This window comes from Cynocephalus volans, chromosome 15 (assembly GCF_027409185.1).
Source record: "Cynocephalus volans isolate mCynVol1 chromosome 15, mCynVol1.pri, whole genome shotgun sequence".
Classification (NCBI taxonomy): domain Eukaryota; kingdom Metazoa; phylum Chordata; class Mammalia; order Dermoptera; family Cynocephalidae; genus Cynocephalus; species Cynocephalus volans.
This window is the reverse complement of record NC_084474.1, coordinates 46450356-46466969: the sequence shown is the minus strand read 5'-3', so window position 1 is coordinate 46466969 and position 16614 is coordinate 46450356. Positions and strand designations below refer to the sequence as shown.

General features: G+C 39.0%; 1 protein-coding gene across 1 annotated transcript in view; it reads left to right on the top strand.

Moving 5' to 3' along the window:
* Positions 1-12396: 12396 nt before the first annotated feature.
* Positions 12397-16614, top strand: part of C15H8orf88 (chromosome 15 C8orf88 homolog) — a 32657-nt gene continuing 28439 nt past the window's right edge. Inside the window, exon 1 of the mRNA XM_063079083.1 lies at positions 12397-12469. Coding sequence (XP_062935153.1) covers positions 12397-12469 — 73 coding nt within the window. The remainder of the gene's footprint in view (positions 12470-16614) is intronic.

Genomic DNA, 16614 nt, shown 5'->3' with positions numbered 1-16614 from the left:
AAAAATTAGATAAAGGTCACTCAGCTTATGTGTGATGTAGCCAGCTGAAATCAAACAGTCTGCCTCCAAAATTTATCTGCCTTCCATGAGATTTATTGTTTCACTTCGTATAGAAAAATCTTTGATATTTGTGCCCCCTGCTGTTTATTGTCTGTAGTTCATCTGTGGAAAGAAAATAGAAAATGTTTGCTCAAAGTATTCATTTCAGAAGAATAGAATACTCTAAAAAATGTTTTTATGAACTTGATATTATATGCAACTATATTAATTTTAGAGCATTTTAATTTATGTAACAAAATATTACATGTATTTATTTTCTTTTTTATAATTAATGTAAAGTGATAGGAAGACTGAGTAGGAACATTACCTATAAAAACATGAGGAAATTGACATGCAATGAGCTTTAAATGATATAACTTTATTTTCTTTTTTTTTTGTAATAGCAGTATTTATTAAACTAATTGTTAAACAGCACAAAATGCTAATAAAAAGATTTTTAAAGGCTTTTAACTTTAATTCATTTTACATGCTCAGTTACAAATTTAAATAAATACTGTTCTTTTTATATTTTGCTAAACATACATATGTTTGACTTGAGGTGAAATCCCACAGGAAAAGCAGAAAAATAAAGACCTTATATTGTTTTGGGGACTGCCCCACAGAGTAAGGTATCGGATAAGGTTAAATATGTAAGAAGTGGATATAGTATGTAATAGCAAGTGAGAGTTTGTGATCTACTACAGTCTTTTCAGTTTTGTAACTAAAACTCTTTTAAGATAAGTTACCAAATAGAAAGTGATCACATGCATTGCTCTGATTTTTTGAATACCTTGAGTGGCCTATTCATATGTGTAGGTACCAATGGTTGGATAATGAGCTACAGAAAACTTCCCAGTGTTCCAATAAAATTTTCCGAAAAATCTTGCCACAGTGTCTTGATATTTCCACATCAAATATACCTTTGGCTTAAGATATTGGACATTTAAGTAATCTTGGGGAAAACATTAAATTTTAATTAGTTATTAAGCCTTTAACAAGAGTTTAGGAGATGTGTGGAGAATTCCTTAAGTTATATAATACCATGGTTTTTTCCTGGTCTCTTCCTACATACCTGCCTTACTCTTATAATTTCCTTTCTACCTACCATCTGCCATCCATAGGTCTCTTTTTACTCCAGACTTCAGTACCTTGTTTGCATTCTTATCATATACCACTGATTTAAATGCCAATGTGAATGGCCTATCTAATACTGCAGTCTGGACTCACAGTTCTTTGATTCTGTCAAGTCTAATGACCTTTATCTTTATTGCATTTCTGCTATTTACCTCTGTAACTAAACGCTGCATGGTCATACATAGAACCACTCCATCTCTGAATTCTTAACTTAGTTATCCCACTCTTTGAACACAGACTTTTCTGTCTTCATAAAATTCTCACTCTCTGTGTACCACTGAATATCAGCTGAATGTCAGCTTCAGGACTTCAGGGTTATTATTCTTTTAATCTATCATCCCCTCCTGTATTTACCAATGAATCCCACAACCACACAGACTAACGCCACTACAAATTCCTGATCTTCACCTTCACTGGCTCCTTCACGATGCTTACCTGTCTTCACCTCTCTGAAAATTCCCCATGATACTATTTCAAACTTCAAGGACATACTGCTTTCCACAGTAGATCTCTTCCTTTTAAAGGGGATGATCTTTTTACTTCTATTCTTGCTTTTGTTCCTTCCCTTCACCTACAATCTAGATCCCATTCCCTTGTGCCTCCTCAGAGAAATCTCAGTATATTTTTATTGATTCCTATATCCATGTGGGTGCTCAAGTCAATAACTGGCATCATCGTTTTCATTTCTCATTCTCACACCCTCTACACTCTATCAGTTTTCCCTTATTCTCTCAACTGCATGCACTTTTCTTTCTTCACAATCAGTGCCTGTTTTACTCTCCCGGCCTTGCTTGCCTTGCTTGCCTTGCCTGCAGCCTGCCCCTCTTCCCAATCCATTTTCCACATTGTCGCTTATATATTCCAAATGGACATGTATCACACCCAACCTAAAATCCTTCAGTGTCTCTCCATATCCTTATAAAAAGATAAAAGACCCCTAATCCTTCTTTAGCCTAATACTGAGCTGCTACCAAGCAGTCTCTTGTATTTTGTGTTTCTGCAGTACTGAATTAGTGGTGTTTTCTTGTACTGACTGTTGTTTTATTGCTATATGGCTTTGGGCTTGTCCTTCCACCTGCAAGAAATGTCCTTTACTAGGTGGGTAAACTTTTTATCCTTTAAAATCCTGCTCAGGCATTACCTCCCCTACAAACCCTTTCATGATCCCTCTTCTCCCTCCCACTCTTCAAAAGAATTATGTCTTTCCTTGTAGTATTCTTATTGTATGTAAATACTTCTACTACATTATACTACCCTCTATTTCACTTATTAGTTTATAAGCACTATTATTAGACTATCACTCTCTTTGCTAATTGTGCATCAGCTATACTAGTCTTATTTCAGTTTGTCCTAGCACATAGTAAGCATTGTCCTTCAAAATTTTTTTTCTGAGCTGAGCTGAGCTGAATGGAACCAAATCTCTATTACAGCTTTTAACACATTGCTATAATAATTGTGTGTGTGTGTGTGTGTGTGTGTATCCCCCACAAAATGCTTTGTAAATGTTTGTGGAATAAATGAATGAGAGGCTGACTATTAGCAGGAGATTGGTAAGGAGATCATTTGATAAAGACTAGATAATGCTACCTCTTCAGCTTTTCCTAACTCTTCAGGCTTTTAGTAGCACCACCCAGGTTAAGATAAAGTGCCTTTATCTTAACAATTAGTTTATCGAATTAAAACCATCTGTTGTCATACCTGTAGATGGAACATACCACGAGACCAGGTCATACACATGTGAATATTACTAGCACTAGGTACTGTGAAGGTAGTTAAATGAGATATAAAAATATAATTGTAAATAAAACTTCTACTTGCAAGTAGTAAGACATATTAATTTTGAATTATTATCCTTCTTACAGGGATTTCTGTTTCTACTTTTGCTTATCCTCAATCCATTCTCCAAACCATTTTGTGGGGCAAAGTAAATATTTACGTGGAATAAGAAAAGCAATAACACCAAATTACAGATTTTAAAAGGACAACAAACACCAAATATAAAGAAGATCCAGAAAAAATAATACTTTTAATTTACTGTCTGAACCACTGCTATGTTTTTCCTTTATTTTTAGCTGTATATTTTTTGATTACCCCTTCATTTGGCAAAAATTTTGTAATTCATTTTCTCTGGTGAGAATGAATAGTTTGGTATTCTTTTCAAGCATAGTTAATCAACATTTATTTTTTACTATTGAAAGTTTAGAAAATTTAATTTCAGTTTCACAAATTATTGGTTATGAAATGTCAGTTTTTAGTACTGGTAAATTTGGGGAAAGGTGTCATGAGTTTCTTATGTGTGCTCTGTGATTTCAGGGAACTTCAAGTTTTCTTGGGCAGTAACTAACCTTAAGTACTCTTTAAATTGCAAAAGGTCATTAACCTGTTTGTTGTCAAGTTCTTGTTGTAAAGGTGTATTATGAGTTTCAGATTATCATTGTAGATGCCAATATTTTATGCCAAATCAACAAGAAATTTTAACGTTTCAGTGTGTTAATATGGTTCATTTTTCATCAACTATCAAAAAATCTAGGAGCTTATTTATTACTTCTATTTAAAATTTATCTCTTCCCCTCAATAAATTACTGATTTTGATTTGATCTGAAAAAAAATTTTTCTTCCAATTCACATGTGTCACAATAATTTCTATTGATTTTATACAGTAATATGTACAAAATAATTTTGAGTTATATATGAAATTATATATGTTGCATTGTTATTCCTGAGGAAAACTATTTTGAATAGAATGATGAGAACTAAATTCTGCATTTAATTTTCTACATCTGGGGATTGAAAGGATATATTGACTCCACTGTCCACAGACTTCTGGTGCTTCATGCCATAGGATGTTCTTATGAAATGTCATCTGACCCTGCACTTTAGTCTCTGACGCCAGGTGAGTTGTTTCAATGGATGGTTGGAGTGTTTCTGGAAGCCATTTCTACACCGAAACAGCTAGCAATAACTTGACTGTACATGGAAGTGCTTGTGAAACTCCACACCTTTTAAAATGATAAATCCTATCATATTACTGGCCCACATAAATCCCTTCAATGCTTCCTGGTGCTCTTATAGTAAAATTCGAACTCCTTACTAAAGTCAACAAATCACTATGATTTTTGGTTTTTCCCATTTCTCCAAACTCATGTTCAACCTTCTCTTTGCTTTCTAAAGCCCAGCCATTCTGGTCTTACATTAGTTTCTAGAATATGCCAAACTTTTTCCCACCCCAAGCCATTAATTGTTATTCCCCTTACATAAACACAATTTTCTTATTCTACATCTACCTTCAGAACTAGTTTAGATGATCCCTTTTCTGAGGCCTTCCGTCTTCGGACACCCCATTCTAGTCAAGCTTTCTTTGCTTTTACCTCATATCCTTCTGGTTTCCAGCCTTCTTTGGAGGTTACTTGCCTTTTGAATTCTCCTCCTAAACACTTCTTTCTGGAATGTGTATTTTCTTAAATTAGCTCCCCTTTCTTAACGTTCAATTTATCTATAATATGCCTATGACATATATGTGTATGTACATGTATATACATGCTATATATAGGTATGGGTCTATATCTTATACATAAAAATAGATTTTTGAATGCCTCAACTTAAATATTCCATTGTAATTTCATATTTACAACTCCCGATCAACACATCATTTTCCTCCCAAACCTGTTCTGCCTCTTGTATTCCCTGTTTTATGTCAATTTCCCCTTCCAGGGGAATACCTAACCCATGTGGGTACAAGTGCTCCCCACTACAGGATCACCAATCACACCCACCAGACAGAACTTAAGGAAAGTCTTTTTATTTCCGAAGACATCAACCAGGAGACAGAGGGTGAAGTCCCAACTGCCTCCCCAATCGACTGAGACCTGAGATTTATATAGGTATTGTTTTGGGGAGACAATGTCTTCAAGTGTGATGGAAAGCTGCTTCCTGCTTTGAGAGATTATTTTGGGTGAGACATCGTGTCTGCTTTCTATACATTTTATTTAACCATTAAGGTCTAACTATAAAGGGAAAACAATGTTAGTTGTATACACGGGTGTGGGATGTTTCTACATTTATGTCACCACCAGCGACTCACTTGTTCACCCAAGTCAGAAACCCAAGAGTCACCCTATATTCTCTTCTCATTTGCCCCTCTCATCCAATGGGTCACTAAACTCTTTTGGTTTCACCTCATCAACAACTCCCAGGTCTATCCCTTCTTCTTCACTACTTAACTCAGACATCTTATTTCTTACTGGGGTTATTGTAACCGCTACTAAGGAAGCCTTCTTGTGACCTGTTTAATTTTGGTGTATCTTCCACTCCCGTGAACATCTACCCTCCACATGGCTGTTAGAATAATCTTTCAAATTTTCGGTTTTAATCATGACAATACTCGTTTAAAATCCTTCAGAGATATTGCTTCACTTAAAAGACGACCTTACAAGGATTCGTGTTCTGATTCACGTTAACCTCTCCTGTTTTATTTTCCCCACTACTGGCTCCCCCACTCTAGTTACTTCACACCAGACACGTTTTCTTTTCCCTTTGCAAGTCCTTCTCTCCATTCCTCGTTTCTTCTCCCTAGGCAACTGCAATAAACTAAGCGTCAGCTGCTCTGAAAACTCGGACCTTCTAAGCCTAAGGGTTAATTTTGACATTCCCTGCACTGCGTCCCAACCCCAATCTAAATCGCAGGGCTCACATCGCGACCCACAGAATTGTTTCCTAGCCCGAGTGCCCCTGGATTGTGAGGCCCGTGATGGCAGGAACTGGGCTTTTCACCTGTGTGCCGCCCCTACGTCCCCCAGCACAGGCAGACGGGTGTCGCCAAAGGGGACACTCAAAGATAACAAGGAAAATATCAGCAGGAATGAAGGTGAAACTGAAAATGATGCAGATTCAGAAGGAGTTGCTTCAATTAATTTTGGTCTTTTCAGGAGCGCAATCAGTATGAGATAATGTTTTCCGGCTTGATGTGAACCATTTCTCAAGCACCTGCCAACCCGTATCCTGGCACCCACCGGACTTATCAGGGGGCCCTCCAGCCTCTCAGACGCAGGACGGGCTCAGTCGTCAGCGCGTAGGCGGTCCCCCTCACAGAGGCTGTCCCCTCACAGAGGCTGCCCCCTCACAGAGGCTGTCCTCCTCACAGAGCGTCCCTCTCAGAGGCGGCCCCCTCACAGAGCGTCCCTCTCACAGAGGCGGCTCCTCTCACAGAGCGTCCCTCTCACAGAGGCTGCCCCCTCACAGAGGCTGCCTGGAGCCCACAGCCCGGCCCGGTGCAGGCGGTCGCTTCGCTCCTCCCTGTCCTCCGGCAAGCAGGGCCGCGGACTGGGGTCCCGAAGGCTGTTCATGCGGGAGCAGCCTGTCCGGGGCGAGCCTGTCAGCACCTCCCAGAGGCCACTTGCCAGCACACCAGGGCAAGCGCGCGCCGCAGGTTTAACGGCTCCGGCCCCGAGGCCCCGCCCCAGTCCCGCCCCGGTCCCGCCCCTCGCCTCTCCGAGTCTCCGCCGGCTCCGCCCCCCGTCGTCGCGAGCGGTCGCGCGGCCTGAGCCGTTCCCCGACGGGCCGCTGGGAGCTCGGCCGCCGCATCTGAGCTGAGCACGGAGACGCTGCTGCTGCCCCGAAGTCCTCCTGGATCTTGAGGCGGTAGGTGACTGGGGGAGCATGCGTGACACCGGGGCACAGAAGGCGGGCTCCGCGGTTGGACGCCGTCTGCCCGGCCCGGCACCGGCAAAGTTGAGGAGAGGGAGGGAAGCCCTGAGGTGGGTGGGGACAAACCACCGAGCGCCCCCGCGGGGTCCCCAGGTGGGATGTAGAGTGGGACGGGAGCGAGTACGTCGAGGACCCCAGGTGGGATGTAGAGTGGGACGGGAGCGAGCACGTCGGAGTGGATGTAGAGTGGGACGGGAGCGAGCACGTCGGGGTCCCTAGGTGGGATGTAGAGTGGGACGTGCAGAGGGTTACACTGCTGAGGGCATGTTAACAACAACCAAACAACCATCAAAAAAGTGAATAAATACACAGCGCCCTCTGTCTCTGTGCCAGGACCTGGTGCTAGGCGGTAGGATGGTTTCAAGACTTTATCCCCCATACCCCGTGGCAAAAGATTTTCACTGCTATTTCACTGATATTTGGGGCAAAACTATAGAAAAGCACGGTTACATTAGTTAGGGTAACCACAAACACCTGTTACCAGGACTTTATCCCATCTAAATGTTAAATAGTGTTGGTATTAAAGAATGCTTCAAATAGAGGGGGAAAATTTTTTTTTTTCGGTTAGTTATAAAGAGAAAGCATAAAAATAGAAAATATGAGGGAACTCTTTAGGTTTATAGTTTTTTGATATTTTAGTTTTAACTTTTCCTGAGTTGTGCCACCCGATTTGTTGAATGTAAAATGTCTTTCATCCCCTAAGTCATAGTTGGTCTATCTCTTACTCCCCTATATTTTCTTCAGATTACTTTTCTTCTATTATTGTATCAGTATGGGCAGTTTACTTACCAGCCGCATTTGGTTTCAAGAAATCCTAACTTCATAAAAGAAAGTTTTGAAGTTGGAAATTAAGATTAAATTCTATCTGGTTATCATATGGGAAATATACACAAGTAAATGAAAATGTGGTATTTTCATGTCATTTCATTTTATATAATCTTATTTCTTAATTGCAGTAGAACCATCAGCACTTTCTAAAGAAGTCTAGTATTTAAGCTGGATATTTTAAGTGTAGTACCCAGCTTCTAAAACCAGTACATAATATGTTTCTTATGTTGGGACCTGTGATTATTATGACAGTGCACCATGTCTACAGAATGAGGAAAGCATAGTAATCTCATTATTTATTTAGTAAATTAAGAAATGGAAATTATTAGCACACACCAGTTTAGTCAGCAAATCTTTGTATATAAATATGCCTTCTCATAATTAATTTTTTTTGGCCAGGTATGTAATGTTCACATGGAATAGTGGTCCTAAGAATGGCATTTTAATTTAAATAGGAATATTATATACTGGCTAATAAGATTGTGTTCAAACTGGTCAGTGTATGTGCTTATTAATCACTTTGTACTATATTTTAGGAAATTCTAGGTTAATTTGTAATTTCAGAATTGGTGGGGCCTTAGGATCATAGTTAGTTCAATTTTTTTAAACAGAATAGGAGCCTAAGATATAGTTAGTATTGCCAGATTTGACATAGCAACTACAATTTAGGTTTCTTGACTTACAGACCAATATTCTATTCATACAACTTGGCCTTTTAAGATAACTTGTTAAACATGTATAAAACCACTTCATTCAGCAACCATTTCTCAGCATGTATTAATAGAATGAGTATTTTTGAGACACTGGATCAAGATATTTTTAAGAAATATGCTGCTGTAAAGCTAGGGCTAGGGCTCAGAGCTCACAGACCCCTTGAGCCCATTGTCTAGACTGGGTCACAAACCCTTCATGTGCAGGTCTATGAGCTAGGTAACAGGAAAAGGTCCTTAGAGCTGTGGGTGAAGAAATAATAGGCTTTATTTTCAGTGAGCTCTGCCAACCAGCAGTTCAGAGCTGCTGCCTCACACATGGAAGAACACACAAAAGTAGCAATAAGCCAAAAGATACATGGGCACGCATGTGCACTAACTCTGCTTCCACACAACTTTTTTACAAAGGATGTGCTGCAACACACCCAGCCAGACCTGAGGCAAGGGGGCCAGACTAAGCTACTCTATTTTCCTCACAGCTGCAAAAGTATATTTACATTTTAAAAGACAACTTTATGATCCACCCACTACTTGATACCCAGTGTTGTAGGTGGAATTCTGGTTTTTTTTTTTTTTTGTAGCTGGTGTCCTTTGTAACAGTTGATAGAATAAATGGCAACTCTAGGTAGTACCAGTAGCTTCAAGGGAAACTTTTTGGACTCTACATTCTATGGGTGAAGTAGCCATCAAAGATTGAATTTATTTTGTATATTGGCTTTGTAGTTCAGTTGTCTTTATTATTTTTAACTTAACTGATAATTAGGTTTTGGTTTATGGAGTCTTGATTATATTATCTCTTGGATAAGTTTTATAATAATAATTATTTCTTGTAAATACTTAGCCTTTTCCATTAATAACATGATGATGGTATGTAGTTTGCATTGTAATCCCAGATTCATTCCCTATAATGTCACTGTTTCTATGTAGGTATAGTTTGCTTTTTAAAAACATATTAAATAAAGAATTGCATGGCACCATCATTTCTAATTTTAACTAATGTGGATTTATATGAGGACTCCTCTCTGTATCTTTCATAATAGAAATTGAAGGGTAGATGGCACTAAAAGAGCTTTTATTTTTTGTTTATTTACTTGTGTTGCAAAATCATTATAACTCCCCAACTCTTGAAAATCCCTAGTTTGAATACTGTGGATTTGCCTTGCTCAGCAACTGGAAAAAACTACAACCTACAACTCAATTTCAGCTGAGCAATGAAAAACAAAAGAAGTGTGTGCCAAAGTACTCTATTCTATTGTATTTGGATTCGCTAGTTTCATATGGGAAACAGGGTGGAAAGTTACTAGATACTAGTATTACAATCCTAATTAAAATGGCTAGGATAAGTGTTAAATAAAGCAATGTATATTAGATTGCTTTTTGGTCTTTGTTCTAAATATTCCCTTACCCATAGAAAATATTCAATAAATATTTGTTTGAAGTTTTTTTTCCTTCTACTTGTGCTTATCACTTTTTTTGCTTCCTTTTAGTCAAAGTTGTATTGCCAACAAGTACAGATAGCACTAGTTTTGTTTAAAAGGTTGATAACAGCCATATTGAAATACTAGTTAACAGACATTACATAGCTAGGTAGGTGTTAACTTGGAGTACTGGCTGGCTCATCTCCAAATTTCAGGAAAAAGCAACTGTTTGGGGCTTAGTTACCATTGCTGACTTTGAGAGGTTGTTTATAAGTTTATGATTTTAACATTTGAATTACATATGTCCAAAGGCATTTTTAAATAGGATAAAGTATTTTTTTTTTGGAACTACAAAGGGAGTTATTAACCCTATTATATTTAAGAAAACAATCATTTAGACATCATTTGCTCAAGATAATGTGGTTATAAATTTCTGGGTGAGCAAGTGCAAAGTCAAGTGAGGTTTTGCTTTTGACTTTGTCTTGATGGGCATCAAAATTTGGAAAGCTTGTATCCTATGCTGAGGAGGTACTTAAATTTATAGAGTTTATTTAGTAAGTCTAATTATGTTGTAGGTACTAGGATACAAAGATAAACAAAGCCTAGATTTTATGGCTTCAACTAACTCATAGTCTAATCCACTAGACATTTAATATATTTACTGTAATGTGTTTTATAAAACCTGATAGATGAAATGCAGTAGGGACCAGTGGAAGAGGAAGGTAAGGAAAGAGGAAATTATTATTATTATTATTATTTAGTGTTAACTGTTTACTGGCAACTAAAAAACTTCATGCAAACCATTTTATTTAACATTACCTATTGAGATAAGAGGATATTTTCCAAGGAAGTAGCAAGAGCTTGACCTTGGTCTTGAAAGGTGAATAGCTATTTGGCAGAAGAGCAGCAGAGAGAGTGAGGGTGAAGTAATTAATTTGATTTTGGATATATTGAATTTGAAGTACCTTTAATAATATGTAAATTGAAATATTATTAGGCAACTCCAGACAGAGCACCTGAATGTTCAGATGTATGTATGGTGAAATAAAATAATATAAATTCAACAATTTATTGAGCATCCACTGTGTACTAAACACTGTGCTAGACACTAGAGATAGAACTGTAATTTAATAGAACGATAGAACTGTAATTTAATAGTCAGGTAGTAAATAATCACAACAAGCTCAATAAATACCACAGTAGAAGAGGATACAGGGGATCTTTGAGTGTATAAAAAGATTATTTAACCCAGAATTTGGGAAGTTCTGTCTGGCTGTGAGATGGAAAGAGAGGTTGGGGCTAGCTGGATTGTAGAGTGTTGACCAGAAGCATGGTGGCATACCCATCCCTTCCTAGAGTCTTAACCTTGGGAAAATTACCTTATTTTTCTAAGTCTTATGTGTAAAATGAGGATAATAATAATATTAGCTAACATTTATTGAACTCTTACCATGTACCAGGTGTTATGCTAAGTGCTTTATGTAGGTTAGTCTTTACATCAAGCCTAGGAGATAGAGGCTGTTATTATCCATACAGTTATGTACTAGGTTGTAGGTAAGTGATTTACTACGGATGTTGGGTCCTGTTTCTATTATCGATAATTCAGGAGATGATGGGGAACTGAAGTTTTTAAAGCAGGAGTGTGTGTAAAGGGATCATAGTTTGGAGGGAAAAAAAAGGGACTATATTCATTCATTTGTTTGAGCAATGCTTATTTTGTACCTACTTTGGATTCATTTGAGGTACTGTGTTCGTTGTGGGGAATACAGGGTAAATAAAGATATCCTTTCTCACTTTGAGAAGATTCTGCTCCTCACTTCTTTCTAGCATGTAAGACAAGTAAGTCAACAATTATAGTACAGCACAATGTTCTCTAAATGATGTGGATATATTCTTGGTATCCCAAGAACAGAGAGGCCGAGCATTTAAATCTATTTTAAAGGTGATCAATGAGATGAATAAAGAATTACTGTGAAAATAAGAGTAGTGATGGGAATGAAGAAAAAAATATTTGCAATATATTTTGGAAGTAGAATGCACAGGAATTAGAGACTGATTATGGGGTGGGGCTCTAATTTAGACCATCACTTTAAGGAATACAGGAGGGGGGACATCTTTGGGGTCAAAGTAATTGAAATATTATTAGGCAATTAGAAAAATAGAGCTGGAATTTAAAACAGAGGTGATGCGGAAAGTGTAAATTAGAGCATATCAGTCATGTAGATAAGTAGTTACAACCATGAGAATAGATGAAGTTACAGAAGAAGAGGAATCAGCTAAAGAAGTTAGAAGAGGCATTCAAAATCAATGAGGAAACAAACCAGAAGAATGGAGTCAGGGAAGTTAAGGAAGGAAAATGTTTTAAAGAGAGAATGTTCAACTGTGGCAAATGCTATAAAGAGGTGTAAGGTTATTGCATATTATTTTTAATGATTTTTTTGTTTGTGTTTTCCAAACTTTAACTTATAAAATAAGTATCTACAAATGAGTGTTGTAGTTATTTGTATATGTAAAGCAATGTATTTTTCCTTGTTAAAGTATGGAACCTCAAGGTCTTTGTGACAATGGAAACCAAAAAATTTATTGGTAAACCGCTTCAACCAGCAAGACCTGTTCGTCATCTGACTTCTCCCCCAGGTGAGTAATATAATGTGCGGTTTTTTAAATATTAGTTTATTAATGGCTAATTAGTATTTGAAAGGCTAAATAATATATAAAGTAATTGTTTGAGGTGGATATTTAAAGAAATAATGAAAACTAATGATTTCTTTGTTTGAAGAGTTTAGAAGTATTACCACAAGGAAAAGATTCTTAATCTCCCAGTATATGGTCTATTAGACCAACAAAGGTAGGAAGAATAGTCCTTGACTGAAAGTAACTTTGTGTGTTTTTTTTCATGTTTCATTTTCATAGTTAAGTGGCTTCTGGTCACAGTGATAGAATACAAATTGTGTCCTGTGATTATGATCACTGTAGTGCGATCATGCCAGACAGAGAATTAGCCCTTTAAAAGCCATACCTACGTGCAAAAACAAAACAAAACAAAAAAAGATTGGCACATGTATTAGTCCATTTCTGTTGTTTATAAAAAGATACCTAGAACTGGGTAATTTATAAGAAAACAAAACTTATTGCTTACAGGTTTGGAGGCTGGGGAGTCCAAAGTCCAAGGAACACATCTGGTAAGGGTCTTTTTGGTGATGGCTTTACAGCAATGCAAGAGTCTCACATGGTGGAAAATGGCAAAGCAGAGAGAGAGAGAGAAAAAGAGAGAGACTCTCATGTGTTCTCCTTTTAAAGCCCTCTGAACTACACCCATGACCACCATTATCAATCCATTCATTAGGGCATGGTCCTCAGAATCTAATCACCTATCCAAAACCTCACCTTTCAATTACCATAATAGGATTTCCCACCCTCTTAACAGTCACAGTGGGCATCAAACTTCTAATACATAAAACTTGGGGGACACAATTCCAATCCATATCATTCCTCCCCTGGTCCCCAAAGTTTACGTCCTTCTCACAGGTAAATATATTCATTCTATTCTCAAAGTCTTAAATTGTTTCACCTCAAAAGACCGAAGTTCAAAGTCCCATCTGTGACATCAAAACAAGTTATCTACTTCTAAGGTACAGTGGTGAGACAAACATAGGGTACATATTCCCGTTCGAAAAGGAGAAATAAGCAAAAAGAATGGGATAACAAGTCCTAAACAAGTCCAAAACCCAGCAGGGCATACATCAGATCTTATAGCTTGTGAATCATGTACCTTGATTCCATGTTGGGCATTCTCTGTGAACTGGTGTGGGGATAAGGTCCCCAAGTCCTCAGGCAGCTCTGCTTCTATGTCTTTCCTGGTCTAAAGCCATGCTTTAGCCCTCACAGGCTGGTGTTGCACACTGGTGGCACCACAATTCTGGGGTCTCCATGGAAGTTCCACTCTCAGGGCTCCAGTAGACATAGTGCTGATAGAGTGTCTCTGCTGCAACTCCAATCCCACATTTCCACTTGTTATTGCTCTAGCGAAGGCTTTATGCAGTGACTCTTCTCCTGCAACATATGTCTTTCTGGGCCCCTAGGCTTTTCCAGCACAAAACACTTAGAGATTCTGTTAGTGGTTATGTCATACTTGTACTCTGGTAGAGGTTAGGGCTGTGCTTGAGATGAAACATATCTAATCCCAGATTAGAAAATCTATACAAAATAAATTCTAAATTTATTTTTCTAATTCCAGTTTAGAAAATCTAAAAAAAATAAATACTAAAATTCAATGTTTTTCTTCTGCCCATAAAACTTTTGGAAAAAAATATTGAAATGCTTGCTATTTAACTCCTAAATTGGAATATTAACCTTTTTGTTCTATTGATTGCTTGTTGCCAAAATGGCTTCTGTGGTCTAACTTAGGTGATACAAATTCTCTTTAGTTCATGAGTTTAACTGGATTAACTAGCTACTTAGAAAAGGGAAAATATAGCTCTGTCATTGAGTACAAAGATGAAGCAGAAAAGATAGAAAGGGAACCAATTCCTGTTTCCTGTTTGTTCTCCCATTCTTTTTCCCTAAGGAAGATTGTCTCTACTTTGGTCGTTTCCTCTCAAGATGGCTGTGACTTAGGAAAGGCAAATGAAATTAATGGATCTTCCTGTACCTTGGCTTAGTAATGCTGATCTCAGATCCTTCTGGTATACTGGAAGCAGTTGCATAGGGGCAGGTCTCAGATTTTATCCTAAAGGGAAAGATAGAGATCCATTGGCAGCAGCTCCTTTCTGTGAACAGCCTTTTACCTTCCTTCATCTCTGCAGATCTAGTTTTTCACTGATCCCTTCCCTCCCAAGATGTTACTTGGGTGGATGGGAGGGGACGCTGTAATGCTGGATCACAGATCCCTCTACCCCATCCTGTGCAAGTTGCATGAGTCGGGTAGTTGAAAGAAAAACTGAGCAGCCTCCACAATGTGGACTTGCTTTATTTCAGGTGTGAACTCTGCCAACAGTGGTTCAGAGCCGTTGCTTTTTATACTAAAAGTACACAATACGAGCCAAGGTATATGGGTGCACATGCGCACTAACACTACTCTTACATAGTTTGTTTACAACAGATATGCAGTATCATCCCAGCCAGATATAAGGCGAGAGGGCCTGACTATACTGACTCCATTTTCCTCACACCCCACCCCTTCATGGTTTCTCACCATACAATCTTCGTGTCTGTGATCATCCACAATGTTCTCTTAGCGAGGATGGCTGACCCTTGTATCCATATAACCTCCGTACTTATTGTACATTCAATATACCTTGACGCTTGTCCTTTCAACTGTTAGCCGTGAAACCCCCACCCATACACATATCAGGTTAGTAGTCGTCACTGGGGTGATTTTCCACAGGAATCCTGCAGCCAAACTGGTAGGAAACTCAGTGCATATTCAGCAAGCCAACACATTGACCACACGAGTGAGTGTATGTATGTGTCCAGTCAACTCTGGTGCCTGCAGCCACAATACTATGGGTAAAAAGACAAAAAGGTTATTGGCACCAATAGAGGGAGCTCTCGTTCCTCTGGCAGAATATATGCCAGCTTACTATCCTGGAAAGAATGGTTGCAGGAACAGGTGCTGCAGCTCTAAGCAACAGAGCCTCCACTGGAGAGGGCCTGCCCTTGCAGGGTCTCTCATTTAAGATCCTGACGGTTGGCTATAACTGCTGTGTCCATCCCTTTGGGGATGGGGGTTGGGCAGATAGCCTTAGTCCCTTTTTCAGAAGACCATTGTACTGTTCAGTCATTCCCACTGCCTGGTGATGATATGGCACATGTAACTTCCACTGAATGGAAAACTGAGAAGCCCACTTCTGTACTTCATGTCCAGTAAAGTGGGTTCCATTATCATTCCCTATGGCCGTAAGGCTATGCAACACCTTAATAGTGCTTACCTGGTCTGGGGCCTTACATGGCCATACAAACAGAAGACCTGTGGCCATATCAATGGCTGTAAAGATATACCTGAAATTCTCTAACCTTGGCAGTGGTCCCACAAAATCCACTTGCCATGAAGTCAGGGGCACCCTTCCATAGGTTATCTGCCCATCGGTATGTGGCACCCGTCGGGGATGTGGACTCACTCTTTCGAGTGCATACCAGACAAATGCGACATGCATTTACTACATCCTTCCAATTAATGGGCAGGTTCCGCTTTTGAGCCATTGACCACACAGGCTTGCAGCCAGCATGCTGCATTCATTGATGTAACCACTGGGTTACATCAGTCGCTGGGGCTCTCTCCAGCCATCTTACCTTAGCCAATGCATTGGCTTCATCATTGCCTGGACTGGCTAAGGGGAAGTGTTCTGTGACATGAAAAGGAGTTACTTCCTTTTCCTGCCCTAATTCCCGTAACTCTTGCCACATGGCTTTTCCCTACAGGGGTCGGTGGCCTACCATCCACCGTTGATATTTCCAAGCAGAGATCCAAGGGATAAGACCTTTATATACAACCCACTCATATCGTTCCAAATGACCAAGCAGCATTGGAGCTGCCTTGGTTAAATCTGCAAGAGAATCAGAGGTTAGTAAGACATCATCTATGTAATGAAACACTGTAACCGTACTGGGCCTAGTGCACCTGGCTAGGTCCCCAGCCATTAAGCCAAGGTACATAGTTGGGCTATGCACGTAGCCTTGGGGTAACACCTGAAAAGCACAATGCTTTCCCTCCCAGGTGAAGGCAAATTGATCTTGGCTATCAGCCAAGATTGGGATAGAGAAAAAGCATTTTCAATGTCCAG